Source organism: Arvicola amphibius, chromosome 7 (assembly GCF_903992535.2).
Source record: "Arvicola amphibius chromosome 7, mArvAmp1.2, whole genome shotgun sequence".
Lineage (NCBI taxonomy): Eukaryota > Metazoa > Chordata > Mammalia > Rodentia > Cricetidae > Arvicola > Arvicola amphibius.
Window position 1 is genome coordinate 35,798,112 of NC_052053.1, and position 27,281 is coordinate 35,825,392.

Sequence of the window (27,281 nt, forward strand, 5' to 3'; positions counted from 1 at the left end):
CCCCTGGTTATTGTTTGAAGTTTAGCCATGTTTTTACTTGGTTTCTTTTTAAATTTTTTTTTCTCCACCATTCCATGCAAGTGATGGGTACTTGGCTGTCAAGTTGTGTGGTCATGAACAAAACTGGGCAGGGGATCATTTTGTTGGAAATTACATAGGCTCAGGTAATAAATGTTTTATGTCTCTGTATGTAACATTTGAGGCGAGTGCTTTTGGTTCTTGCTATTTCTGTGCAAGGCACAGTTTAACAGCTGCTCCAGTGGAGATATGCAGGCAGAAGCACTGGAAGACCTTTGGTACTATTTATCTACACTGTGTTAGTTACACAACTTTCCTTGCCCCGATTGGCAGGGAGAAGCATACTGCTTCTAGATGATGCTGAGCTTAGTGTAAACTATGCCAGCATGGGATCTGGGCTTGTCACAGTTCATGAGTCTTTTCAACTGGTGTGTAGAAAATGGATCTCCATCTCTATTTACCTTGTACATTAGAGAGGGAAAGGTCATACTCTAGGAGATAATGACTTATTGGTGACTTTAGTCACTAGTTCAGATAGCAATATTTAGTTGAAGGTTGAAACAGCACATACTTGGTCTTCTCATTTCTATTAGCTTTGTCGCTAGTACAGATTTGAATAGGCTAGCAGAGGTTTCCTGTTTGTGTCTGTGACAACTTTCTAGATGATTGTCATTTAATTTTTCAAGCATATTTTAAAAATAATTTTTTACCTCTTTCCTTATTAAGGCATAAAATATTCAGACTCTAATTAAACACTTCCCCCAAATTATCTAATTCTGGCAAGGTCAAGGTTAGAATAGCAGCTGAAAGAATTCTTCCTGTGTAGTATCCTAAGAATATTAATATTAGTTTTCTATATTTTACTCTCTACTTTCATATAAGATTTTAAATATGGCTGTGTGATTACGAATAATGTGTTTCACTTAACTATCCTTAAGCAGATAGTTAAATGACTTGGAACCCATGAAAGTCTACGTTAAAAAAGAAGGTTAGTTTTTCATATATCTTCTAAACTGTCAACAGTATTGTATTCCTCTTTAGTATTTTTAGGCAGCTGATACTTTCTTCAGTGTAGCTCTTCTTTCTTGTGTCTTTTCAGTGCCTATCAAAGAAAAACAAAATGCTGACCTGACTCTAAAGGGACAAAACAAAACCTACAAACAAACAAACAAACAATAAACAAAAACCCAAGAACCATCCCATGCTAAATTACTCTAGTCTTGATGTGCATCAAAGTGACAGTCTTAAAGTGTGTCATTGAGCGAGGCTAGCAAGAAATAACAAGCAGTTTGGCACTGACACAGGCTTATAGCCAGCAAGTTTTGTGTTTTTTGTGAGGCAGAGGGTTAACCTTCACCAGAGCACTGAAATAAGGAAAGCAGTCTTGATCTTTCTTACTTAGACAGTTGTTTGTTTTTTTTCTTGCAGACCACCATTGCGTAGTGTCTCTGTGTGTATGTGGGGATTGTGGGGTTGTGGTTGTGTTTAAAATACAAGTACCCTTTCTCTGTACAGTTCCCACATTGAGTAAATGGCATTATTTTGTAGAGGAACTTCTATTGAATTTGCCTATGTTAGCTATTGTGGAGATTTTGCTTATGTTTGCATTTGTATTACACACGTGAAACTTTTGTGCAGGCTGCACAATAGATGGGAACTCCTATCTACAACTGCTCTGTTGGAGTCAGAGAACACTGCTATGTCATCCACTGTCCCCTCTTCTGAAACCCTGACCCTTGGGGATTGGAGTGTGATATGTCTGCTTTATTTAGGGTTGCACTCTCTACAGTCTCTTATTCTGTGTATGGTGATCAGGTGAAGATTTCTTGTTAATTGTTGCTAGGAGAAGCATCTCTGATTTGGACTGAGAGATGCCCTGGTGATTGTTTTAATACTGTGTCCATTTAGCAGAATAACATTTATTAGGTTCTTTTCTACAGCTTTTGACCTATCCAGCCACAGGTTCATATCCCATTTAACAGTGCCAGGCATGGGTTCCATCCCATGGAATTGGCCATGCTATACCCTGTTTAGACAAAAAATATGCAGCTGCTTCCTGTTTTTATCTAAAATTCAGGGTCAGTTTATCTTTTCTTGAATTTTGTCATTTTTAGAAAGTTTGATAAGTTAATAGGTACAGAAATGAATTTCCATGCAACTAAAGGATACATATGTATTTCCTTTCAAATCAAAATGCAAGGCAAAACAAAACTTCTTTAAAACATCTCAACTTTTATGAAATTACAGTTGGTAACTTCGCGTTAGAAACGTGAAAATATGGTGTCAGGAGTTTTAAAGGAGCTTGTTTGAACGAGGACTTTGCTCTTTGAGTTAGAATTTTGTGAAAGTTTATAGAATTTCCTCAAAGTATGAATTTATTTACTTTTATATTAATAAAAATGATATTCTTTCAAGTTGTATTTTAAATATTAGTGTTTTATGATCAATATAAGTATAAAGAATGTTTTTGAAGATGAGGTTTATATTATTTTAACTGATTTTTATACAAAATATTATTTACTTTGGGAGGAAAAACTAATCTGTTCTTGTAACAATATAACATGTGACAGAAAAGAAAGTAAATGGTGATTTGTGCTGGAGTTATTAAGAAGAAGCATTTGTTAATGCTGTGTGTATAGGAAACAATATCTACAATCGATTCTTTAAGTTCATTGTGACATTTAACAGCTTTTGTTCCTGAGATGTATTTTTCATTTAGGAAGTATTTTAAAGTCATCGAAAGGCTTTGGGTAAATGCGTAGATTAGACTTATGTATTAAATAAACTCACCTGTTATTTTCCCTCTTTCAAGACAGGTTCAGCAACACATTGCCTCATTACTTTAGCAAAACAAACAAATATTCAAATTGCTTTTTCTGTTCAGTGCTCATATACTACTTACTACAATTACTGCTCTTCCAGTGTTTTCTCTTAAGACTACCTTTTTTTTTCTTTAGAAAGTACTTTAAAGAATGAGTTGCTTGCCAATTTTTTTGGATTGAATATTTAGGCTAACTTTAACCTTCTGATTATGGCAATATCAGAAGAAACACAACTGAAACATTATTTACTTTGTTCTGGTTTAAGTTCATTATAGTTTTGTTTTGACTTCCTAATGACAAGATTTGAGGTTTTTTTTATAATTGGATATATTGAATAGTACTATATATTAAATATTATTTATTAATTTAAAGATAGTTTTATTTAAATTCTCCATCTCTTTTCCTGTGCTAAGATAGCTTGGCGGCGGTGGTGCATGTCTTTAATCCCAGCACTTAGAAGACAGAGACAGGTGGATCTCTGTGAGTTCAAGTCCAGCCTGGTCTACAGAGAGAGTTTCAGGACAGGCTCCAAAGCTACAAAGAAACCCTGTCTTGAAAAACAAAACAAAAAACAAACAAACAAAAAACTCACAAAACAGCAAAAACAAACAAAAAACGAGAGAGAGAGAGAGAGAGAGAGAGAGAGAGAGAGAGAGAGAGAGAGAGAACTCTTAACTTAGAAAACACACACACACACACACACACACACACACAGGTACATAAGAGAAATGCTGTACTTTAGGAATTATAAAATCTAAACAACTTTTGGTCTGTGTTGTTGACATTTTCATTGTAGACAATAAATTCTATTATATTTGTTTAATTCACAATATGTACTAAGATCTATTTTAGTTTTATATGATATGGTTTTCAAAAATTATATTGTCTAACATGGAAAATTTGTTGGATAATACAAAATGAGATGAATATTTCTTTTAAACTCTTATTTTATTATGCCATGAACTAAATTTTTAATTATGCCTAGTGATTTATTACATTTAAAAATTAGTATAATTTCAGAAACAACTTTTTAAGTAGATGGTTTTATGTATTATTTACTATTATACAGCTAAATCACCAAATTCTGATTTCTAAATTGTGTTTCAAAACATGAATATTCTTTCTTTAGGCATACAGAGTGTAGGTCTTTATCACATTTCAGCAGAGACTACTTTACAAGAGGATTTTTCTTAATGTTTATATTTTATTTAAACTATTTTTTATGATTTATTTAACTTTATTTTATGTGCATTGGTGTGAGGTTGTCAGATACCATGGAACAGGAGTTACAGACAGTTGTGAGCTGCCATGTGGGTACTGGGAATTGAACCTGGGTCCTCTGGAAGAGCAGTCAGTGCTTTTAACCACTGAGCCATCTTCCAGCCTCATGTTTATATTTATCTAATTTTTGATATATTTGAATTTCTCCTGTGCTAATGTTATAAAATACTTTCACAAATGTTCATATTTTCTGTGACATTTCACACAGCTCGGTTTTTGTCCGAAATACCATGAGTTCCCCCTTTCAGGCTTACACTGCATGTTTTAAACTGCTGCTAGTACATGCAAGGCAAGATGACATTTAGATCTTTGAGCAACTCTCAGTTTTAGTATCAATTTTTTAAAAATCCTGTCTTAAATCTTCTCACATTTCCTATCAAAACAATCTTACCAACACTGAACAAAAAAATTCAGGGTTTTGGCTTTAACAGCAATTGAAATGCATCAAAAAGTGGTGACTACAATACAATTTTATTAATGAATGATCTACATTGGTTCCAGCTGTGTCCATGTGATTAGGCCTTCACCAGGCAACAATGGGTATTTCCCTATTGCTTTTATTTGATTTCCAAGAATGTGTCATCTGATACATCAGCTTCTGCCAATGTGCCTCTGTAAAAATGTGGGGCTTTTTTTCTCCTAAATTCCCAAAGCATAAGTTGAATACCCACACACACCCTGCTGTAATACTGTTTCTTTTGAGTAGCGGCCTAGGTTTATATGCATGGGTGTTACATCCCAAATCTCAAACAAATTAAAGCAGATGCTTCTTACAGTTTATTAGTAAAATTTACAGTGTACTTGCATGATAATGCTAAAGATAGTGTTTCTGCCTTTACATTTCCATCTTAATATTTTTTCAGTGTTATAGAGGTGAACAAACTTGCAGATTGAAGTATGATTATCTAGACTGTCCCCATCCCTGACCATATGGTATATTTCTAAAGTCTTTTGTATGCTGTTTGTTTGAATAATTGTAAACTCTATTTTTAGTGCACATCCCCCAAAGATAACCAAATAAAAGTAGGCTCTAGAGGAGGGGTTGTGTATTATGTAAGGATTCTAGAACTATTTTAAAAGAGAAAATAGATGAAATTAAAGTTGATATCCTCTCCCAAACATAGTGAATGCTATTCTCTTATTATTTTTGACATTATATGCATTTTTGTAGATTTTCTTGGAATACTTGTTTTGAAAGGATAGAACTTAGCTTATTTTCCTGTGATTATCTTTTTTTCTGTTCTTGGGGTCTCAGGATAAAAAGCCTATAACATTACTTTGTCACATAGAGGAGCCTGGTCTTATGAACGATGCTAAGGAATAAAGTATTTTATGCTTGTGTATACCCACATTATCTCAGTGAGAATGTAGAGCTAGGTAACTTTCAGAAAGTTCACCTTTAGCCATTAGCCATATCTAGATATAGTTAAACATTTCACTTTCCTTTTACTCCCCCTCTCCACCTTATTTTGTTTCTATGATTTTACTTTTGGGAAATAGTAAGATACTTTTTATTCCATGTGGTGATTCTTCATAAACTGTAGTAAGCACATGCCTTCCCTAAACTAAGCTAAAGTGAGAGAATATTAGATAATACAAACTGCCTTTTGGCTCTGGAGGTTTGATGTTGAAATTTTACCAAATGGGGGAAAAGAAAAGAGAGCCTGTGAAGAATGAGATTTTTACTCTGTCATTATGCTCTACCACTGAAAGGGTAAGTGAGAGAAGCTCAAATGTTTTTTTGAATGTGTAATTTTCCTTTGAATGGCCATAGTGAAATATATTTGAATAAAAAAGGCAGAATAAGTAAGTGTCACGTGTGGAATTATTGGTAATTTAAATTTACGAATCCTTTGAGTACTCTACAATAAAATATATTTAAAGAAAAGTACTTATTTAAAATTTGTTTAAGAGGAGTATGTATGTGTGTTTGAGAGATTATATATGGAGATTTTTAGGAAGGGCACTTTATAGAGATAAGGCATAGATGAACTATGACAATAATTATCTGTAGTGGAAAGTAGTATACAAAGTATTTGTTTAGATATTTTTAAAGCTGGGAAAATTTAACAACTGAATTACTGATTTTAAAGGTATATGTGTATATGTGAATCTTCTCAGTTTTGAAACTTTACTATAATATACAGAACCTGCTTTATAAAATGTCCAAGGATTTGAAAACCATTTTATACTTTGAAATGCTTTGTTCCTTCTCTTTTATCTCTCTTCATTCTTTCTCCTTTCCTGTTTTCCTCATTGTCACCTACTATTTGTGTTGTGTGTGTGTGTTATGCATGAAATGATATATTTCATACATTAAAATGTTTTGCAAGTTTTGGAAATTAAAGGCTCAATTAAAAAAAGAAAGAGAAATATCTTATTATGAGTATAGAACATACAGGCTCTCATGTAGGGATTTGGCATTTTTTAAAGTAGTCCAGGTTACTGAAAAGTATATGAATATAATTTAAAAATTCTTTATTTCTTATATTCAAGGAAGGACAAGATCATTCCCAAGGTCAGAAAGAGCTTTAGATAACTGAACTTCATTTCACCTTTTGTTGTTGTTTGTGTGTTGGTTTTTGTTTTCTTTTTTGAGACATGTTTTCTTTGATAGCCTTGGCTGTCCTGATAGCCTTGGCTGTCCTAGAACTAGCTCTGAAGACTGGGCTGGCTTCAAACTCACAGAGACCTCCCTGCCTCTGCTGGAATTAAAGGTGTGGACCATCTCCATGTTAGTTTCACCTCTAATGTTGTATTTTGAGTGGTAAAAGCCCCCTGGCCTCAGTAGAAAGCAATCTTAACAACCACTTCAATATTCGAGTAAGGTTTTTATTTGTCTCATAGGAAGACCCACGACTTTTAGTTCATAAGCAACTGATATAGTCAGGAATCGAGGTAAACACATTAAAAAAAATTTTTTTTCTTGAGCCCTAGTGGTAAATTTTGATTCCCTCCCCACCCCTCGTGACTTCTACCACTGAAAACTGTGTTGACTTCCTAAATAACAATGGGAGCCTAGAAACCTTCCCAGTTGAGTGTTCTCCTTTCAGAAAGACATTCTTGCTCGTAGAAATTTGCCTATGTGATACCAATCCACGTCATGTAACTACCCTCAGAATGCTAAAAATAGTATTGTAGTTTTCTATTTTCTAGCCTTTGTTTTGGAGAAGCACAGGCATAGTAAGAATTTGAATACTAAAGTTATCTGAATTATTATGTTGTACTTACTCAGTTTTTTTTGTGCAGTTAGTTGCTGGCATCTTTGAGCTTACTGTGTAATTGGTTTATGTAGACACATCCTATTGGTTTCTTCTTGAATACCTAATGGTGATGTATTAATGTGATAGTTCTATGTTTGAAGAGAAAAACTAGAACTGGGTAAATTGGTGTGAACCCTAACAATAACTGTTTGGATGGATATGTAAGAAATATAATGCTTAATATTAAAGCTATTAATCACTCATACATCTAAAGGATATAATACCTTTAATTTGTGAAGTTTTGTTACTTAATACATATTAATAAAATTATTTATAATAAAATCTTTAAAATTTATTCATTACAATTTCACACATAGAAAAAAGGGATGAGAAGATTTCCTCAAATGCTAAGAGGAAACGAAGGGAAAGAGGAGCGGGAGGAGAGGGGGGGGATAGGGGGAAGGAAGGAAGGAAGGATGAGAGAGAGAGAGAGAGAGAGAGAGAGAGGAGGGAGGAGAGAGAGAGAAGGAAGGAAGGAAGGAAGGAAGGAAGAAGGAAGGAAAAAGAAAGGAAGGAAAAGAAAGAAGAAAGAAATCAAGAAAGCAATAGACCGACAAAATACAGAACCATAGACCTCACTCCCTCTCTCTCTCTCTCTCTTTCTTTCTTTCTTTCTTTCTTTCTTTCTTTCTTTCTTTCTTTCTTTCTTTCTTTCTTTCTTTCTGTAACCCCCTGAGACCAGTCAGTGCTGCATGGCAGAATGTTGGTTGACCTTGTTGACGTAGTCTGGTACAGTTATTGTGTAGTAACTGTAGCTAGAGTTAGTTCATGAATAAGATGGGCATGCTGGATTCAGAAGATGGCATCTCACAGCACCCTTCTTAATTCTCTAGCTTTTGCATTCTTTCTGTCATGTTTTCCGAGCTTGGGTTAAGGGATGAGTCAGTAGTCACTTTCTCTCAGCATGGACCAATTCTAATTATTTGCAGTAACTGCTGATGATCACAGAGAGAAGATTCTCTGATTAAGGTTGAGAGCAACATGAATCTATGCATTTAAAGAAATATTAAGAAGACAGTTTGACAGAATATCCATATAGCAAGACAATAGTATAGGATTCCTCCCTAGGGCTAGGTAGGACCAAGACTGAATTTTCTCCTTTTGAATAGGTCTTATATGTAGTCCAAAAGTGTATATTTTAACATCATAACTTGATAGTGTTATTAGCTGGGTACCAAGTATTCAAATATCAGGGCCTGTGGGGGATATTCTTATTCAAACTACTTAATCATATGGACTAAGATATTGATCATTTCTTTCAGGTTTTCCAATAGGGTGAAATATATCCTAATGACTCTGGATTTCATCAGGGTCTATTGCTCTATCTCCTTTTACTCTTGTTTTATTAATTTGGGTCCTTTTTCTTGGCTAATTTGGCTAAGGTTTATCAATCTTATTAATCCTTTTAAAGAACAAACTCTTCATTTAATTGTGTCTAGGTGTTTCTGTTTTATTAGTGTCTACTCTGACTTGATTATTTCTCCCTGTTTATTCACAGTGAGAACATGTGATTTTTGTTTTTCTGGGCCTGACTAGCCTTACTCTGTATAGTTGTTTTTTTTTTTTTTTTTTTTTTTTGGTCTAAAATTTACCTGCAAATTTCATGATTAATTAATTAATTTTTTAACAACTGAAGAAAAAGTCCATTGTGTATAGGCCCCACATTTTTGATGCCTATTCATAACTTGCTGGCCATGCAGGCAGTTTACATGTCCTTTGAATAATGGATAATATTTGTCTCTGGAGTAGGAAATTGAGTTTCCTGCCCAAATGTGGTGTCAGTAGGTCATGCAATTGATCTGTTTCTAACTTTCTGAGGAACTACTACACTGATTTTCAGGTAGCATCTACCTTTGTTTTTCCAGACTCTTATTTTTTTTTTTTTTTGGAAGAACTTACTATTTATTGGTCCTTTACTAAGAGCCAGCTCAGTTACCTTATGATATTTATCATTACATATTGCAAGCTTAGATACACCTGAGGCCAGTAACTATATTTGATTCATCTAATTATAACAAAATGTTTAGTATAATTTTAAAAACTTAATAAAAAATATTTGATAAATAGAACAAATTTGCTCATGTTTTTCAGTCATACAGACTTTTGTGCTCTCTGAAGAGTGTATTTGGCCTCAGAATGTTGAGGACTTAGAACCCTATCCACAGAGCTCCTTCATCTCTTCTATCTTATGTTTGGAGGTCAATATCACATCATCAGGGACAGGTTTGTGTCAGCCTTATACAAAATATCTGTCTCATTGTAACCTTTACTAGCCATTGTCATCTAGTATTCTGTATTGTTTTCCTATTTGGCACATTTATTTGATGATCCTTCTTATACTGCAGTTTAGAAGAAGTTTTTTTTTTTTTTTTTTTTTTTTTTTTTTTTTTTTTTTTTTTTTTTTTTTTTTTTTTTTTTTGTGAAAACTGCTTGTCCTGTCGCCTGATATATCCCCAAGACCTGAAATTATGATGCCCAGATAGTAGGCACAATAAGTACTTGCTGATTGGGATGATGGGTAAAAATCAGCTGAAATTGACAAGAAATATTTCTTTGCAGGCTTATCTAAATGGTGATGGGGTTATTGATATAAGTTTTATGATTTCATATAGTTTCTGCTCCCAGAAAATAAAGGCAAAAATTTCTGTTTTTTATATATTGTTCCTGTGAAATCTAATCATGGATGGGTCAGGGTTTTTTGTTTTCTTTAATTTTTAATTGAATGTCTGTACATGTTCTGTCAGAAAACTTTTTTTTTTTTTTTGCCTTGGCAGCTCTGCTGGCCAATTTTATGTCAACTTGACACAGAAACTAGATTTATCTGAAAGAAAGGAACCTCCATTGAGAAACTTCCTCCAGGTGATCCAGATCTTAATTAGTGATTCATAGGGAAGGGCCTGCCCATTGTGGATGGTACAGTCCCTGGGCTGGTGATTCTGTGTTCTATAAGAAAAGGAGTGAGCAAGTCATGGGGAGCAACTATTAAGCAGCACCCCTCCATGACCTCTGAATTAATTCCTGCTTCCATGTCCCTTCCCTGTTTGGGTTCTTATCCTGGCTTCTTTCAATGATGAACAGCAGTATGGACGTGTAAACAAACTTTCTTGCCCTACTTGCCTTTTGGTGAATGGTGTTCCATCAGATCAGTAGAAACCCTAAGACAGCAGCTTAATTTTTAAGGTAATTCTGTCACTGCAATAAGCAACTTATTTTCATTTGAAAGAATGAACTATTTTGAATATTCTAGTTGATTTTGATTATTATCTTACAAGAAAATAATACTATAGTTGCATCATTGAACATTGTGTCTAGTATGTAAAGAACATACTAGAACAAGGGAATAGCATAAAAGTGATTCACTGTCTTCGAAGCAAGCTGCTACTGAATTAATGTTTGATAGATCCATCAGAATGAGTGTCCTTCTGACCCACTTTACAAGGTCAGTTGTAGGGTATTGAATGCTAAAGGTAGCCTGAATTTTAATATCATTTGATTTTTGTTCTCAAAATTTGTAAAGAGATTCTTTCCTTTCTGTGATGCAGTCAGCCCTTTTTCCATCAGAGTTATCTTATGTCAGTTCTGCTTGGATTATTTTTCTAGAATTCTGAAGATTGTAACTTGGTAGCAAAAAAAAAAATCAATATTATTATATGGCTTCTCGTGACATAAGTATTCCCTTTGGATACCCATAAAAACATGTATTTTTCTCACTATAATCTTTATATATCAGCTTTCTTAGAGGTCATAGTATTAATGTTGGAGATGATCTTCTCAGGGACAGAAGTCACCACATTGGTCATAAAGTTAAAGATGCCACAAACACTTCCCAAAGATCATGATTTCTTTTCTCAATTAAGTTCATGCTTATTTTGTGATATAGAAAGTTATGTATTGATAGGTTGATTATTAATGCCCCTTTAAATATACAAAATAGATTTGCCGTTGGTTTTATCATTAACATACTTGTTTTTATTATTTTTGTGTTCTCTGGAGAGTTAATTAAGTATAAGCTTTTTCTGGAAGATTCTTCTTTTTTTCTTGTGTTTTAGGTTATATTTTAAACTGTTAAGAAATGGTTGCATTGCAAAACAGTAAGCACGAATTTTCTATTGATTAAAAAAATGAAATGCACTGTTTAAATTGTAAAAATATGCCTGAACTTTCAGGTTACATTAAAATATTTGTCTTTTAAGTCTCAGTTGATACTAGGTAATGTTTTATTGAGTGTGTCTGTGTGTGTGTGTGTGTGTGTGTGTGTTTGTGAATTATGTGTATATTAACAATGGGAAATCAAGTGGTTAGGAGGAGGGAAAGTCTTAAAATTGCAAGACATCCTTTATTAAATGTTCTCCTTATCACTTTCATTTGTTACCATGTGTACCACATGTGTGTGATTATATAGTAACATTTTTTTAATTATTTTTGCTTTCTCAATGCAAGACACTGGATATTAAGTGTGAAATTAAAGCTTCTTTTCAGTTTTATTCATCTTGATTAAATATTTTTCTGTCTTTTAAAATTCATGCTTAGTTATTTGTAGCATAAATTAATTCCAACTTAAACCTCCAGACTCTGTTTTAGTTCTTGTATGACTGCTCATAATTATCAAGTATCAATACAATAGTTTTATTTCCTAACATACTTAAGTATAGATTTTAGATATGTATGTATAATGATCTCTATCTGTTTACAGTTATTTAATAATTCAAATGAATTTAAAAATTCACTATGAATTCCTTATATTTCGTGCACTTGATAGTATTTGTACACTTGGTAGTATTTGCCAAACCAGATTATAGTGTTGTGAACTGCTGTAGATAGTTTTTCCTCTTGTTGATTGTTTTTAAAGTAAGTTTATATATAATAATAATAAACACAGTAACTTCAGAAACCATTCTTAAAGCTCCTGGAGGGAGTAGATCTTCAGCTATTGGGAAGTAGTTTGTTATTTCAAAGAACTTGGCTTTCTTCCCTAAACTTAACAAAAAATACAGTTTCTTTTAATTGAGGTTGAAATTATATTCAATGATTTTTATCTTTAGAAATAACATAAAACAGAAAAAGAGGCAAAATGACTTGTAATTCCTGTAAAATAATACAGATTATTATTTTAGCTTTCTGTGTGTGTACTCCTGTTCTGGATTTCATGGTATATTCTCATTTCATAATACACTTTCCATATGCTTTTAATTACACTTAGTATACCTCAGCATGATTTTCTTCCAGTAATCATTTAATTTTGAAAATCTTGTTCTTGAATATCTTGACTTCTTAATAATTTATTTATATTTTATGTGCATTGATGTTTTGCCTGCATGTATGTCTGTTTAAGGGTGTTGGGTCCTCTAGAACTGAAGCTATAGATAACCATGAGCTACCATGTGGGTCCTGAAAATTGAACCCAGAGCCTCTGGAAGAGGAATTAGTGTAATTAACTGCTGAGCCTTTTCTCCAGCCCCCTTGACTTACTTCATTCAAAAAAATGTTTATTTTTATTTTTTATTTTTTGGTTTTTCAAGACCTGTAGCCTTGGATCCTGTCTTGGAACTAGCTCTTTTAGGCCAGGCTGGCCTCAAACTCACAGAGGTCCATCTGCTTCCCGAGTGCAGGAATTAAGGGCGTGCACCACCACCTCCAGCTAAAAAAATGTTTTTAATGTATATGTCTGTGTGCCTGTTCTGCTTTCTGTGTGCCGTGTGGGTGCAGGTGTTGATGGAAACGTAACGAGCACCGAATTCTAGTAAATGCAGGTTACACGCACTTGTGGATGCCTGGAAGGGAACCCAGGTGCTCTGAAAAGAGCCATAAGAGCTCTTTAACTTCTGATTTATCACTTCAGCCCTCTTGATTGTTTTTAGTGCAAAAACTGAAGGTTATAATAAAGATTCTTCTTAACTTTGTAGGTTATTGTTCCGAAGCGATCTTGCTAAATAAGAAGTTATAAATCTTTATATTAGTTTTCATTGTGTTTTTTATGCTAACAGGATACAATATTTTAAAGCTAATTTTTAAAAAATAATTATGTAACTTTAATTTATGTGTTGGTGTGAAGGTATCAGATCCCCTGGAACTAGAGGTACAGAATGTTGTGAGATGCCATGTGAGTGCTGGGAATTGAACTTGGGTTCTCTGGAAGCACAGCCTCTGAACTGCCGGGCCATCTCTCAAAACCAAAGCTAATCTTACATGTCAATAGATTGGATAGCATCATTCCGTCTACATTTAAAATTGCAGATTATTTTCATTTACTTTACAGATTGCTGAAATTTTGTCATCACCTGTGCTTGTTTGTGATTTTGACAGACTTGGAAGAGGTAACTTTGTACACTTTGGCAAACATATATTGTGGAAGATTGTCAAGTTTATTTTATATTTTAAATTCATTTCGTAGAAGTACTATCTAGAAATATAGAAGTGAGCTTTAGAGCATTGAACTAGAGAAATGATAATAAAGTATTAGTCTGCCATGTTCAATACAACTGCTATTATAGAAAATATAGTATATTATGCAGTTTATTTTGGGGTTTAAATTATAGTTTCTCTAATATGATTTAGGTGATTTGTTGACGGTAATCTCATTTACTTCTAAAGGGGTTTATAGTTTTAGGTATAGTTATCTACATGAATATATATGGTTTTATGTGGTTATGTATATATATCATATATATATATATAATAGAAATTGCAGTTGGAATTATCTAACACCTAATAACCTTGCTCATTTGAACATACAGTTCACAAGATAGAAAATTCCTTTTTGGATTTCTTTTTTAATTTGTTTTTTTATTAATTTATTTTTAATTTTTTTTACATACCAATCCCAGTTCCCCCTCCCTCCTCTCGTCCAGCTGCTTTCCTTGCTCCTACCTCACCTCCCATCCACCCCTCAGAGTTAAGGCCTTCACTGGGAAGTTGACAATGACTGTTTTCTCTTCATTGGGGTATCTCTCCTGCCCCATGCCTAGGATGAGCAAGGTATCTCTGCATAGAAATGGGCTTTATAAATTCAGTTCATGCATTAGAGTTAGGGTTTCTATTGCTGTGAATAAACACCATGACCATGGCAACTCTTATAAAGGAAAACACTTTTTTGGAACTGACTTACAGTTTCAGAGGTTTAGTCCACTATCTTCATAGCAGTATTTAGGCAGACATGGTGCTGGAGAAGGAGCTGACAGTTCTACATCTTGATCTGCAGGCAGCAGAACCAACTGTATGCCATACTGGGCATAGCTTGAGCATAAGAGACATCAAAGCCTGCCTTTACAGTGACACACTTCCTCCAGTAAAGCCATGCCTTTTCCATCAAGGTCACACCTTCTAATAGTCCCACTCCATATACCCAGGAATTCAAACTCATGAGTCTTTGGGGGTCTTAACTATTCATATCACTATAATTACCTTCAAACGAAGATGATAAAGATACAATCAATGCCTTTTGCAAAGAATAGTGTGTGCTGTAGTTTTCCTACTTCATTGTACAAAATACTTATGTCAAGAGACTATGTCATTGAGAAACCAGTTCATAAAGAAATAGTAGTGACAGACTGAATAGAACAGTTCCTTGGTGGCTACTGCATTCAGGAATCTTTGCTTTATTGCTCCTTAACCTTTCTTTGGTGTAAATGTATTTAGGTGATAAGTCTTCTGTGATTTCTCCACTGAAACAGAAAATAGACTTCCTATAAATTATATATAGCCACCTGTATAGCCTTTCCTTTACACAAAAATTTTAGTCTTAACTATCTTGAGTTTATTTTTCTAGACTTATTGATAGACTGATTCTTTTTCTTATAGTAGTGAGTTATATCTTTTGAGATATTTAAAAGTAGTGATTCAGCTTTCATTACCACGTGTATTAATCACAAATTTACACAGGTCAAGAATTTAAACTGTATTCAGAAACACTTATTTTTAATTTAGAATTGAAATATTCTTGATGGTATACTGTTTTCCTAATGTTGGTGGCTAGGACTGGTGCTGCTGCTGCTTCTTTTTAAATTTTTTTTGAGACTGGGTTTTTCTGTGTAGCCCTAGCTGTCCTGAAACTTACTCTGTCGACCAGATTGGCCTTGACCTCATTGATCTGTCCGGCTCTGCTTTCAGAATATTGGTATTAAAGATATGGGCCACCACTTTTGGCATATGATGTTAGCTTCTTAATATTTTGCCAGCTGTCCTAATCAACTTGTAAGTCAGAAAATTAAAAATATGATGGATAGAAGAAAATGCTGCTATAGTGAACAGAAAAAAAATATACTTTTAACCATTTCTATGTATACATTTTTTTCCTCATTTTTTTTTATTAAAGATTTCCATCTCCTTCCCTCCTCTTCCCCCTTCCCTCCCCTCCCTTCCACCCATACCCCCACTCCACCCCTCTCCAAGACAAAGAGCCATCAGGGTTCCCTTCACTATGTTAAGTCCAAGGTCCTCCCAGCTCCCCCTAAGTCCAGGAAGGTGAGCAACCAAACTGACAAGGCTCACAGTGAGCCCGTCCATGCTGTAGAGTTCACGTTCATTGCCGTTGTCCTTGGTTTCTCAGTCCTCCTCCACCGTCAGCCACATTCAGAGAGTCCGGTTTGGTCCCCTGTTCCATCAGTCCCATTCCAACTGGACTAGGTGGTCTCCCGTTAGATCTGTCCCACCGTCTCAATGGGTAAACGCACTCCTCACGGTCCTGACTTCCTTGCTCATGATCTCCCTCCTTTTGCTCCTCATCGGGACCTTGGGAGCTCAGTCCGGTGCTCCTATGTGGGGCTCTGTCATTTTCTCCATCCAATGCCAGGTGAAGGTTCTATGGTGATATGCAAGATATTCATGAGTATGGCAATAGGATCTGGACATTTCTGGCACCCTCTCCTCAGCTGCCCAAGGACCTAGCTGGGGGCGTCTTCCTGGACACCTGGGAACCCCTCTAGAGTCAAGTCTCTGCCAACCCTAGAATGGCTCCCTTAAGTAAGATATATAATTCCTTGTTCCCATATCCACCCTTCCTATATCCCAACCATCCTATTCCCCCAAGCTCTTCCCATCCTCCACTTCACACTTTTCTCGCCCCATCTCCCCTCCCCCCGTCCCACCTCACCCCTATGTTCCCATTTTTTGTCCGGCAATCTTGTCTACTTCCAGTATCCAGGAGGATAGCTATATGTTTTTCTTTGGGTTCACCTTCTTATATAGCTTCTCTAGGATTTTTTTTACGAATTATAGGCTCGATGTCCTTTATTTATGGCTAGAACCCAATTATGAGTGAGTACATCCCATGTTCATCTTTTTGGGCCTGGGTTACCTCACTCAGGATGGTGTTTTCTGTTTCCCTCCATTTGCATGCAAAATTCAAGATGTCATTGTTTTTTACCGCTGAGTAGTACTCTAATATGTATATATTCCACACTTTCTTCATCCATTCTTCCACTGAAGGGCATCTAGGTTGTTTCCAGGTTCTGGCTATTACAAATAATGCTGCTATAAACATAGTTGAACAAATGCTTTTGTAATATGATTGGGCATCTCTTGGGTAAATTCCCAAGAGTGGGATTGCTGGGTCCTGGGGTAGGTGGATCCCAAATTTCCTGAGAAACCTCCACACTGCTTTCCAAGGCGGTTGCACAAGTTTGCATTCCCACCAGCAATGGATGAGTGTACCCCTTACTCCACATCCTCTCCAGCAAAGGCTATCATTGGTGTTTTTGATTTTAGCCATTCTGACAGGTGTAAGATGGTATCTCAACGTTGTTTTGATTTGCATTTCCCTGATTGCTAAGGAGGTTGAGCATGCCCTTAAGTGTCTTTTGGCCATTCGAACTTCTGTTGAGAATTCTCTTTTCAGTTCAGTGCCCCATTTTTTAATTGGGTTCATTATACATTTTTATATTGTGTGAAATTTTGGATTAGAGAAGTAATACTACTTTAAAAACATAATTTTACTGATTTAGGTCTTAGAGAAAAGTACCAGCATCACCTCATACTTTCTTATACATCTTAAATTGTTTGGAAGAGTGATTTCTAGTGAAACAAAGTATTAAAGATTTTTAACAAATATGTATTTAAGAATATCTTATTTCTATTTTTTAGTTCATTAATCCTTTGTAGAAATTTCTCCTTTTCAGATGTTCACTTCATATGCTTTTGCTTCCTGAGATGGTAGAATTTTGCTTATTTTTTAAAATTTGCTTTTTTCCCTGATAAATTGGATAATATGTATAATATTATAATATTGATAATAAATTGTAATATGGTTTCTGCTCCCAGCCCCTCAGACTTCTGAAATAACCAGATAGAACTGTATTAATTAAATCACTGCTTGGCCAATCACTATAGCATATTCCTAGCAAGCCCTTACATATTAAATTAACTCATTTCTGTTATTTTATATTTTACCATTAGGCTTGTGGCCTACCAACAGGGTTTCAGCTGGCAACTACATAGCATCTCACCGACTCCGGCTTCTTTCTCCCAGCATTCAGTTTAGTGTTATGCGGCCTTGCTCCTCCACCCCACCCCCAGCTCTATTCTGCTAAGCCACTGGCTGAAACAGCTTCTTTATTCATTAGCCAATAAAAGCAACACATATATAGAAGGACTTCCCACACCAGGTTTCTGCTTCATTTTTTTTTTCCCCTTGGAAGTAAATCCAGAACTTCACACTTAATGCCATTTTTTTTTTTTTTTAAAATTTTCCTAGGGAAGTTTGCTTGGAAACTGCTCTTCAAACAAAATGTTGAGAGTGTTTGGTGTTAGAGTAACACTGCTATTTCTATTTCAGACCTGACAGAATGTAACATGTACTGCCCATGTGGAGAGAGTAACTGCTCAAATTTTTTATTTAGTTAATATGGATTGAATTCTTAAAAGTGAGACTGACTAGTGCCAGTATAGAGATAGAAAGTGTTAGTCCTTTTATTAAAACTCTTTTGTGTGTATATTTTAATTGATACTTCTCAGAGTCAAGAGTTCAGGTTTGAAATATCAGTATAGGATTGTTAATAAGGCTAACCTAGGGTCTATAATAATAATAATGATGTCCAATAAAAATAACATGGTAGTTTAGTGATTAGACCATTTGATTCCCAGGTCATAGGTATTTGATGACAATACTTTTCCTGGGATTGATGTAAAAGACACATCTATTTATTAGTCTAATGTGGAAGGAAGCGGCGGGGCTGCGTCCCGCCACCCGCCGCCGGCTAGCTTTACACCCAAAATAATTACACGGAAACTGTATTCTTTTAAATCACTGCCTGGCCCATAGTTTCAGCCTCTTATTGGTTAATTCTCACATCTTCCTTTAACCCATATTTAATAATCTGTGTAGCACCACGAGGTGTGCCTTACCAGGAGAGATCTTAACCTGCCTCCATCTCGGAGAGGAGAAGCATGGAGACTGCATATCGCCACTGCCTGAAGCGTCTCCCCAACTCTGCTTCCTTTTTCCCACAATTCTGTTCTGTCTATCCCGCCTACCTAATTTTCTGTCTCTTAAAGGGCCAAGGCAGTTTTCTTTATTAATAATGAAAGTAACACATAGACACTCCTCCATCAGTCTAATTTGATGAACTAATGAATTTTATTGGGATTATTTACAGGAATATGTTGAGGGGCTACAACAAAAATGACTCAAAACCAGCTGTATCACCAAAGCTCACCCCAGCATGAGCAACAGCTCAGAAGAGCTGGGAACATGTAACATATATCCCGCAGCCTGTAGGCAGCTCAACACTTTAAAGAGTGTTCTTTCCACGTGACTCAGTTGGTCTAAGCCACTTCCAGGCAGCTCGGTTCTGTTTCTTCCAGGCAGCTGTTCTGGTCTTAGAGCTTTCTTTGTCCTTTCTGAAAGTCCTCTTTGCAACTGCCCTCTGTAAGACTGACTCTCAGTAGTCTCTTCTGTTTAAAGTCTTTGGGACCTAGTGAATCTTCGCAGGTTCAGGGACTTCCTGAAGCTATTTTGAGTTGTATACCTGCTGTCTTAAGGTATTTCTCCTAAGAGATTGAATGTTTGAATCTCAGAGGAAACTGGGTTAAATAGTCTTACAGAAGGCTATTAGACTAGAAGGTTTCTTATGGCAAGGGACATTGTTTCTAAATCTCTTGACCCAAACTGTTTATTTGTACTGAAGTGTCACATTTTAAATAAGGTTAGGATACTGCTTGTTATATATCATGATACATTTTGTGCTTTCAGATTTTTTTAGGTAATAGCTAGTAGTAATAAAAATTAATTATTTGTGGTTGATAATAGAGGTCTTGTATCAATTGTGAAGAAATTGTTTAGACCAAAGGGTTTTATGTCTCCTTTAACAGATATTCTGTTTGCTGAGTATAAGCATATACAGTGGTAAGAAAGCAGAATTCTTTGGTTTCCTCATGGCAATTATATACAGTGAATAATAGTGACTGTACATAATTATTCATACACATTGTCTTATGCATGATAGTAGGTACAGTCAACTAGTATGTATTGTTTGTTGAGGGGATTTAGACTTTGATATTGGCACTAGTAGTTATTTGCTATCCTGAACATAGCTATATAGTCAATCTCTATTGCCTTGGAACTGTTTTCTGTGTTGTTATATAAACTTATTTATTTCTAATTCTAGTGTTCATTAGGTATATTTATTCTTTGTAGAGCATATTTTTTTACATCTGGAGAATGAAATATGGGGAGTGATTATGCAGAACTCTTAAGAGATAGAGAAGTTTAGAGCAAAATTTAATTTTTCCAAGCCTATCTGTATCATATTGAGTTTTATGTATCATATACTGTTGTTGTTCCAAACTTAGAAACTGATGGAAGGCATTGTTAAATACTATATATGACAAAGATATTTAATTTTATACACACTTTCATCCCACAAATATATGGAATATGTACTGCTGTGTATTAGTAGTAATTATTAAAAATTTGTATATAATCTTGGAATGCCAGTCTAAAAAATTTAATATGCCTTTCACAAAGATCATTTTCTTTCTCTGTAGTGAAATATAATGGGACAAATTATCTATACATGAGGTACCAATGTGTGGATTTAAGTCTCTGCTATTCACTTTCTCTGTCATGCCAATATAATTTCTTTTTTTGTGAAAGACTGGTTAAGCAGTGTTGTCAGCATTTTCTGCATTCATGATTCTGTGACACACCTTGATTTGTCTGTTTGGCCCTCACATCCACATGGGTCAGACAGTCTCATTTTCTCCCATGGAACTGACTTAGAGCCTGTTTGAAAAAGGTAGTAGCCATTGGAGAAATGCCATCTTGGGAAAGCATATGTATTATTCATCTTGTCAAACATTTAGAAAATGAATAATAGTTAGCAGAAAGTATTTAAAAATGCCTTTTTACTTCCACATTAAATAAAAGTCTAATTATTAAATGTGGAATGGGATCTGAAGTTTGATGGTAAGGGAATTGGCTTCTTATCCATCCTAGTTGTGCTTACAGAATTAAAGTAGAATGATAATGAATCAAACAATGAGAATCTGCAGGTTTCTGTTAAACTTAATGTTCCTTATAGATATTGTATTAGATGAAAAGTTTCACATTAGCTTAGAATTCTCTTATTTATGCTGTGTCTCCCATTTCTTCAGTAATTGCTACTTATTTTGTAGCTATGGGTTAAAATCATTATACCTGATGACTTGAAAAAAAATAAAACCCTGTCATTTTCCCATAAGTTCTGAGTTCTGTGAATACTAATAGAAAGCAATCCATATTTGAAAAGAGAGCATAAGATATCTTCAAATGCACTTGTTTTTAAGATCAGTTATACCTCATGAGTAATGGGAAATGACTAGCAGCAAGTACAGTTCTCATAGCATGTTAGTTAGAATTTACAAGTAAAAGAAATGCAACTTTGAAAGCTGAAGAAATACACTTTGTCTCCTTGATTTTTCAGATCTAGGAAATCCTGGTATTAGCTATGTTTTTGTCACATCCTGAGATATATCCCAGCAAAGTAATGGCATGGTCTCCATCCTCAGGAATCCCCTGGCTGCACAGAGCAGCAGGGTATGGGCATTAGACTGAAAAGTGTACCACTACTCTTGAGAGTACAGAGCATAGTGGAAATTGTCTGTAAGAGATAGGAGAGGCTTCATTGAAATAGTGATTTGTGAGCAAAGTTTTTGTAAAAGATCAAGTGTAAAAGAGAAGAGAGATAATGATGAGAACTAACAGGAGAGGAAAAAACCTGCAGCGTGAGTGTGGGTATTTGGTACTGCTTGGGTGTAGTCTGGGGAAGGTTTATGAGGGTGATCACATGGGGCTGGTAATGAAGAGAGTGGAGAGGGACCAAAAAAAAGGAACCTGCCATTTACACAGTGCTGGATTTTATCTTTATTTTTTTTAATCTTCAAGTTCAGATTTATATTTTGGAAATATTACTTGTGGTTTATGGAGAATTATGTAGTGGGAACATGGCTGTATATTGGACTAGTTAACTCGATAGTGTAACTAGATAGTTTGAGTGATGGGGTGATTTTCTGCCATTAAAACTTTCTATTGAGACATACATAGATCTGATATACATGGGATGTAGAAAAAGACAAGATCTCCTGAGTAAATTGGAAGCATGGGGACCTTGGGGGAGGGTTAAAGGGGAGGGGAGAGGCAGGGATTGGAGCAGAGAAAAATGTAGAGCTCAATAAAAATCAATAAAAAAGAATAGAATCTAAAAAAACCTTTCTATTGATTTGTTAGATGTTATCCTATTTAAAAATGTCACCAGATTGAATTCAATAAAATTAATTCATTGTTAATTTTGGGGTATGTATGTGAATGCTTATAGTGGACATGTCTGTATTTATGCATCTGTGCATTTGGTATATGTGCATGTCTGTGGAGAGAAGAGGTCAGTGTTAGAAGTTTATCTGGATTGCTGCTTTTTTATATCTTGGGTCAGGGACTCTTACTTATCAAATGGCTAAAGCTGCCTACTCAATGGACTCTGGAGATTTATCTATCTTCACCTTCCTAAGATAGAGTATTGCTAATTTTATAGTTTGAAATTCAAGAGACAAATAACAGCAAGTAGTTGGAAAAGGATCAGTATTTTACTTCTTAGTGAAATTAAATCATAGAACCTCTCACCAAAGGGAAAAAATTACAATTATAATTTTCTATTTAACATAGAATATAACTTTAAAAAATGTAAATAAATAAAAATTTCATATGTACATAATTATTTGTTACATGGTTATTTGTTTGCTTTTTAAAGTTATAATCAAGGCTTCATTAATTCAAATCATGAAATAAGAAACTGATATTTTTAAGTATAATGTTACATCTCAAATCAAAGAATAAACAAATTTGTCAGAGATAATTAAAGTCATATGTGGATGTAAAATTGTTACTTTGCAAAAATATGTACTTAAGAGATCATTGCAATTCATAATTGGAAAAACACATTAAAAATAGCTTTAATTTGTCTCACGAACAGCATGGCATGTAAGATTTCTGTTCTAGCTTGCTTTCTGTTGATGTGCTACAACACTGACTAAAAGCCACTTGGGAAAAGAAAAGGCTTATTTGGTTTGTAAATTATAGTTCATTAGCTGGGTGGTGGTGGCTCACACCTTTAATCCCAGCACTCAGGAGGCAGAGACAGGTGGATCTCTGAGTTTGAGGCCAGCCTGGGCTACAAGAGCTAGGACAGGCTCCAAAGCTATAGAGAAATCCTGTCTTGAAAAACCAAAAACCAAAACCAAACAAAAAAACCCAAAAGTTATAGTCCATCACCAAGGGAAACTAAAGCAGGAGCTTAAAGCAGAGACCACTAAGCATTGTTTCTTTCTGTCTTGCTTCCCTTGGCTTGATCAGCTTCCATTCTTTGACAGCCTAGGCCTGGGAAAGATAGTATTGTTCGCAGTGAGCTGGGTACACCCATATGAGTGAGCAGTCGAGAATATGTCCATAGGCCTTCTGACGGAGGCACTTCTTCAACTGAACTTCTCAGGTGTGTCAAGCTGACAGTCACATTAGCCAGGATACTTTCCTAAGGATTTTAATGCACCAATCCTTAGCTCTTTGTTATCACAACAGGAAATAGTCAGATGAGGAAATAAAAAGAATGATATAATAGTGGAAATATAAAATATTAGATAGCACTATTTTTTAATATTATACCTGAAATTATTTGTATTTAAGAACATACATCAATATAGTATATATTAGTAACATTAGTATGTATGTATCATAAACAATGCATTAACATTTCCTAATAGGCATTATTTACGGTTTAAACAAATATTAGGGAAGTGGATTTATTCCTATTAGCCAAACTTTTCAATTTTATGTCGAATATTGTCAGTTCTCATAGTTTTTAGATTGCAAGGTTAATTTATATTTTATGCTAAATTACATTTCAGTTTTCAGAGGTTACATTGAAATGGGAGGAGTTAGGATGAATCTATTCTTGGTTTTTATAGTAACTAGATTTACAAAAACAAGTTTTAATGGATTCTCTTAATTCATTCTGTCAGTCTCTTCTGCTTGAACAACAACTAAATATACCATGTTACTCTTTAGCAAAATATGTTATTAATGTTAAATGTTAGTGGGTTTTATTTTGTTAGTGGAATCATTTGTGGCATGTTTCAATACAGAAACCTTTTCTAATTTTTTACTGTTTATTGAGATTACAGGTGTATTTTAACCATCGGTGTTTTCCTGATGAATTATTAAAATAGCTGATTGGGCTGGAAGTTAATGCTAACTTTTCTCAATACTGCTGTATTTTCTCTGCTGGGTTATAGGTTTCGTTTAGTGTACAGCCTGAGGTTGTCAGAGTTGCTGGGTGGAGGAGATCCAGTGAAGGAAGATAAGCCAAGTCAAAGAAACCCCTGCCAGCCTTTGTTGAGCTGTTGGGAAAGTCTGCTCAAATTATACTTCCTGCAGTTTATTCCTAAGGTCAGTGGTCTTATTTTTTTTGTTTGCTTTGCAAGCTAAATTTTCCAGATATTGTATATAGACAAATAGAAAATGTATTTTCAGTGATTGAATGAATTTTAAAGTAATGTATAGATTAACTTGTGGGTCAATTTCTCATGTGTGTGGGATGAAAATTCTCTTTTTAATTGTTTTTTTAAATTTTTTTGTGGGATGAAAATTCTTGAAACTATCATCACTGAAACTACCTTCCTACATCTAGGTGTCTGTGTAGTATCTTAATACAGCAGTTGCTTGGCTTTTAAAATTATTGCTGGGTGTTTGAAAAAAAGTTGAATATTACTGATGTTTGATTGTGCACCACATATCAGTACTAATTGTGCGTTTCATATATATTTTAGTTTTTCCAAACTCACTTAATACATTTGTTGATTCTACGAATAAATGTTATGTGTAGATTTTCTACTCTTTACTGTTAAGATTTTACAGCCACCAAGTTGTAACTGCTAGAGGAGTTAGAAAATGTAGTTCACCTTGAAAATGATCATGGCTCAGGGAATAAAGAAATTGGGTCAAGCTTAAAATAAATGCAGGTGCAGTAGCAAAAACTTTTAATAAAAAAATTAAAAATATTCATAGTACTGGATTCAAGCTACTTTTTTTATTTTATATTTTTTTTTTTACTGATTTTTATTGCGCTCTACATTTTTCTCTGCTCCCCTCCCTACCTCTTCCCTCTCCTTCAACCCTCTTCCATGCTCCCAATTTACTCAGGAGATCTTGTCTTTTTTCTACTTCCCATGTAGATTAGTTCCATGATTGTCTCTCTTAGGGTCCTCATTGTTTTCCAGGTTCTCTGAGATTATGATTTGTAGGCTGGTTTTCTTTGTCAAGCTACTTTTGTTCTGTTAATGTATTAATAGTTTCTAATTGGTGATTTTAATGGCATTCTCTTGTTGCTCAAGATAATTGCATGAAATACTTTTCACGTTGCAACTCCCTTTTCAGTTGTTCAGGTAAATTTCAGGCAATTCTTATATACGTTTGTTAGTTCTTTGGTGATTTTAGAAATACCATTTATGCTATAAAATTTTGTTGTAAATTTGTCTCATATGTCAAATTTAGTGTTCAACATTTAGCCATTTTTATTAAATCATACTATTGATAATGATAATGTCATAAATTTTTAATAGTATAGTACAGTTTCCTCAGTGCTGTCATTAGAGAATTAAATATGTTGAAGAAATTATTTTCTTCAATAAAAGTGTACTTATTTAAGAAGAAAACTGTAAAAGTAGTTAACCATTTAATCTGAATTTTTTTTTTATGTTCTTCTAGGGATTAAGGAATGGCCATGTATTCTTTATGACAAATAGTTTTCGAGTGTCCTATGGTGAAGCTATATAGTTATTGTTAGGTGTCTGTTGTATCAGGTTTTGTTTTTTGTCCCCTGCCACTCTCCCCTTCCTGTGCACCTCATTGCTGTTAACAAAATACCTGTCAAGAAGAAACTTAAGGGAGGAAGGCTTTCTTTTGGCTTGGATCTTAAGCATACAGTCCCTTATGATGGCAAAGGCATGGAGGGGCTGAGCTGTGCTGCATGCTTAGTGCTCTCTGCTCCTGACTGGTGGCACAGTGACTTCATTTCATCACTGTGCTTTCTCTAACATACCAGACCATCTCCTTTACAAGTACAAACCAAAATCAACTGTTCCTCACTTAGGGTGCTCTTTGCTTCTTGTCAGGAGTTTGTCCATGATGATGATGAAAGTAACTAATAGAGAAAGCTGCTGCCGAGGAATTGGTCTGTTGCTGGATGGACCTGACCACGTGCTTACTTAGAGAGAGGCCTCTGGAATTGAATTGCCAGAGAAATATGGGAGAATTTGGGACTCTCCTAGTCACTTGTAAGCAGAATTTAGGCATTCTGAAGAAAAAAATTGGAAGAGCAGAAAATGCTGACAGAAATGCAGAAGATGGAGCTCAGCTTCTGGGGTTTCAGAGGGAAATGAGGACTTTTTTGGGAGCTGGGTAGAGGATGTAGTGTTATACTCTGTCAAGAAGCAGGTTTGATTCTGCAGAAGTACTGAGAGTGAGTAGCCGCATTCAAAAATAATGCACTAGTTTGTTGGGCAGCGGAGATTTCTAGACAGTAGGTAGCGTTCTAGCTGTGTCATGGTTACCATTTGCTGCTCTTAGCCAAGTCTGTAGTAAGAAAGTGCAGCAAACAGAGCAGAATGCCACGGTAAATGTACTATTTAACTAGGAAAGAGTTGTAAAAAAAATTCCAAAGTTGTAGACTGGGAAGGTGTGGAGAAAGTAGCTGTGATTGTTAAAGAAATGAACATCATTAAAGAGAATTGGCAAGCTCTACTTGTAAAAACAATGGAGACGGTAGGAAATGTGTTCTGAGTGCAGGATGCCACTCATCAAAGGCTGAATCTGTGACAATGAAAGTTCATTTGAAAGCAGAGAATGCTGCCTAAAGGGTTCCCCATGGAATAGAAACTGCTTAGGAATTATTTTCTCACATTGATTCTAGAGAGCCACCACAGCTCTGCTCCAAGGGAACCGGGCTACATTTCCAAATGACAACGGAACTTGGCAGTGCTGTCCATGTGGTACTGGTTTTCCAGATATGAGAGATGAAAATGTAAGGGGTCATAGAAGCGTGAATCGAAGTTCCCCAAAGCCACTAAGGACAGGTAGTGTATGGCAGTCAGATTCCCTGTGCTGAATTGTTATGATGAGCTATGAAGTGACACTCATGTGACAAGAGAAGCCCCAGGGTGTTAGAGAGGCCTGGGCCATGGGCCGAGCATTGAGGAAGGCTGCAGGGTGGAAGCAGGCCGCAGCGCAGGAACTTCCCAGTGCTCTTGGAGCCTTCGTGATTCCGCGGGTCCCAGAGGACAGCTAAGTAGCCACAGGACTGCCCTGTTAGTCTTCAGTCTTGTCCTCGCACTGTTCCCTTTCTGGTCCTCTCACTTCTCTTAGGAGTGTGAGTGTTTATTC

General features: G+C 35.3%; 1 protein-coding gene across 9 annotated transcripts in view; it reads left to right on the forward strand.

Annotated features, from left to right (window-relative positions):
* Gtdc1 (glycosyltransferase like domain containing 1) overlaps positions 1-27,281 on the forward strand; it is a 357,538-nt gene that overhangs the window by 79,130 nt on the left and 251,127 nt on the right. For 5 of the 9 annotated variants that reach the window (XM_038337371.1, XM_038337372.1, XM_038337373.1 and 2 more), the window contains one exon: positions 24,137-24,290. Coding sequence is in view for 3 of the 9 variants with exons in the window: in XM_038337374.1 (XP_038193302.1) it covers positions 24,137-24,290 (154 nt within the window). In the remaining 6 variants the exon portion in view is untranslated. Of the gene's footprint in view, positions 1-9,475; positions 9,608-13,640; positions 13,699-24,136; positions 24,291-27,281 lie in introns of those variants that run through there. The other 4 variants (XM_038337369.1, XM_038337370.1, XM_038337368.1 and 1 more) reach the window with 3 other exon arrangements.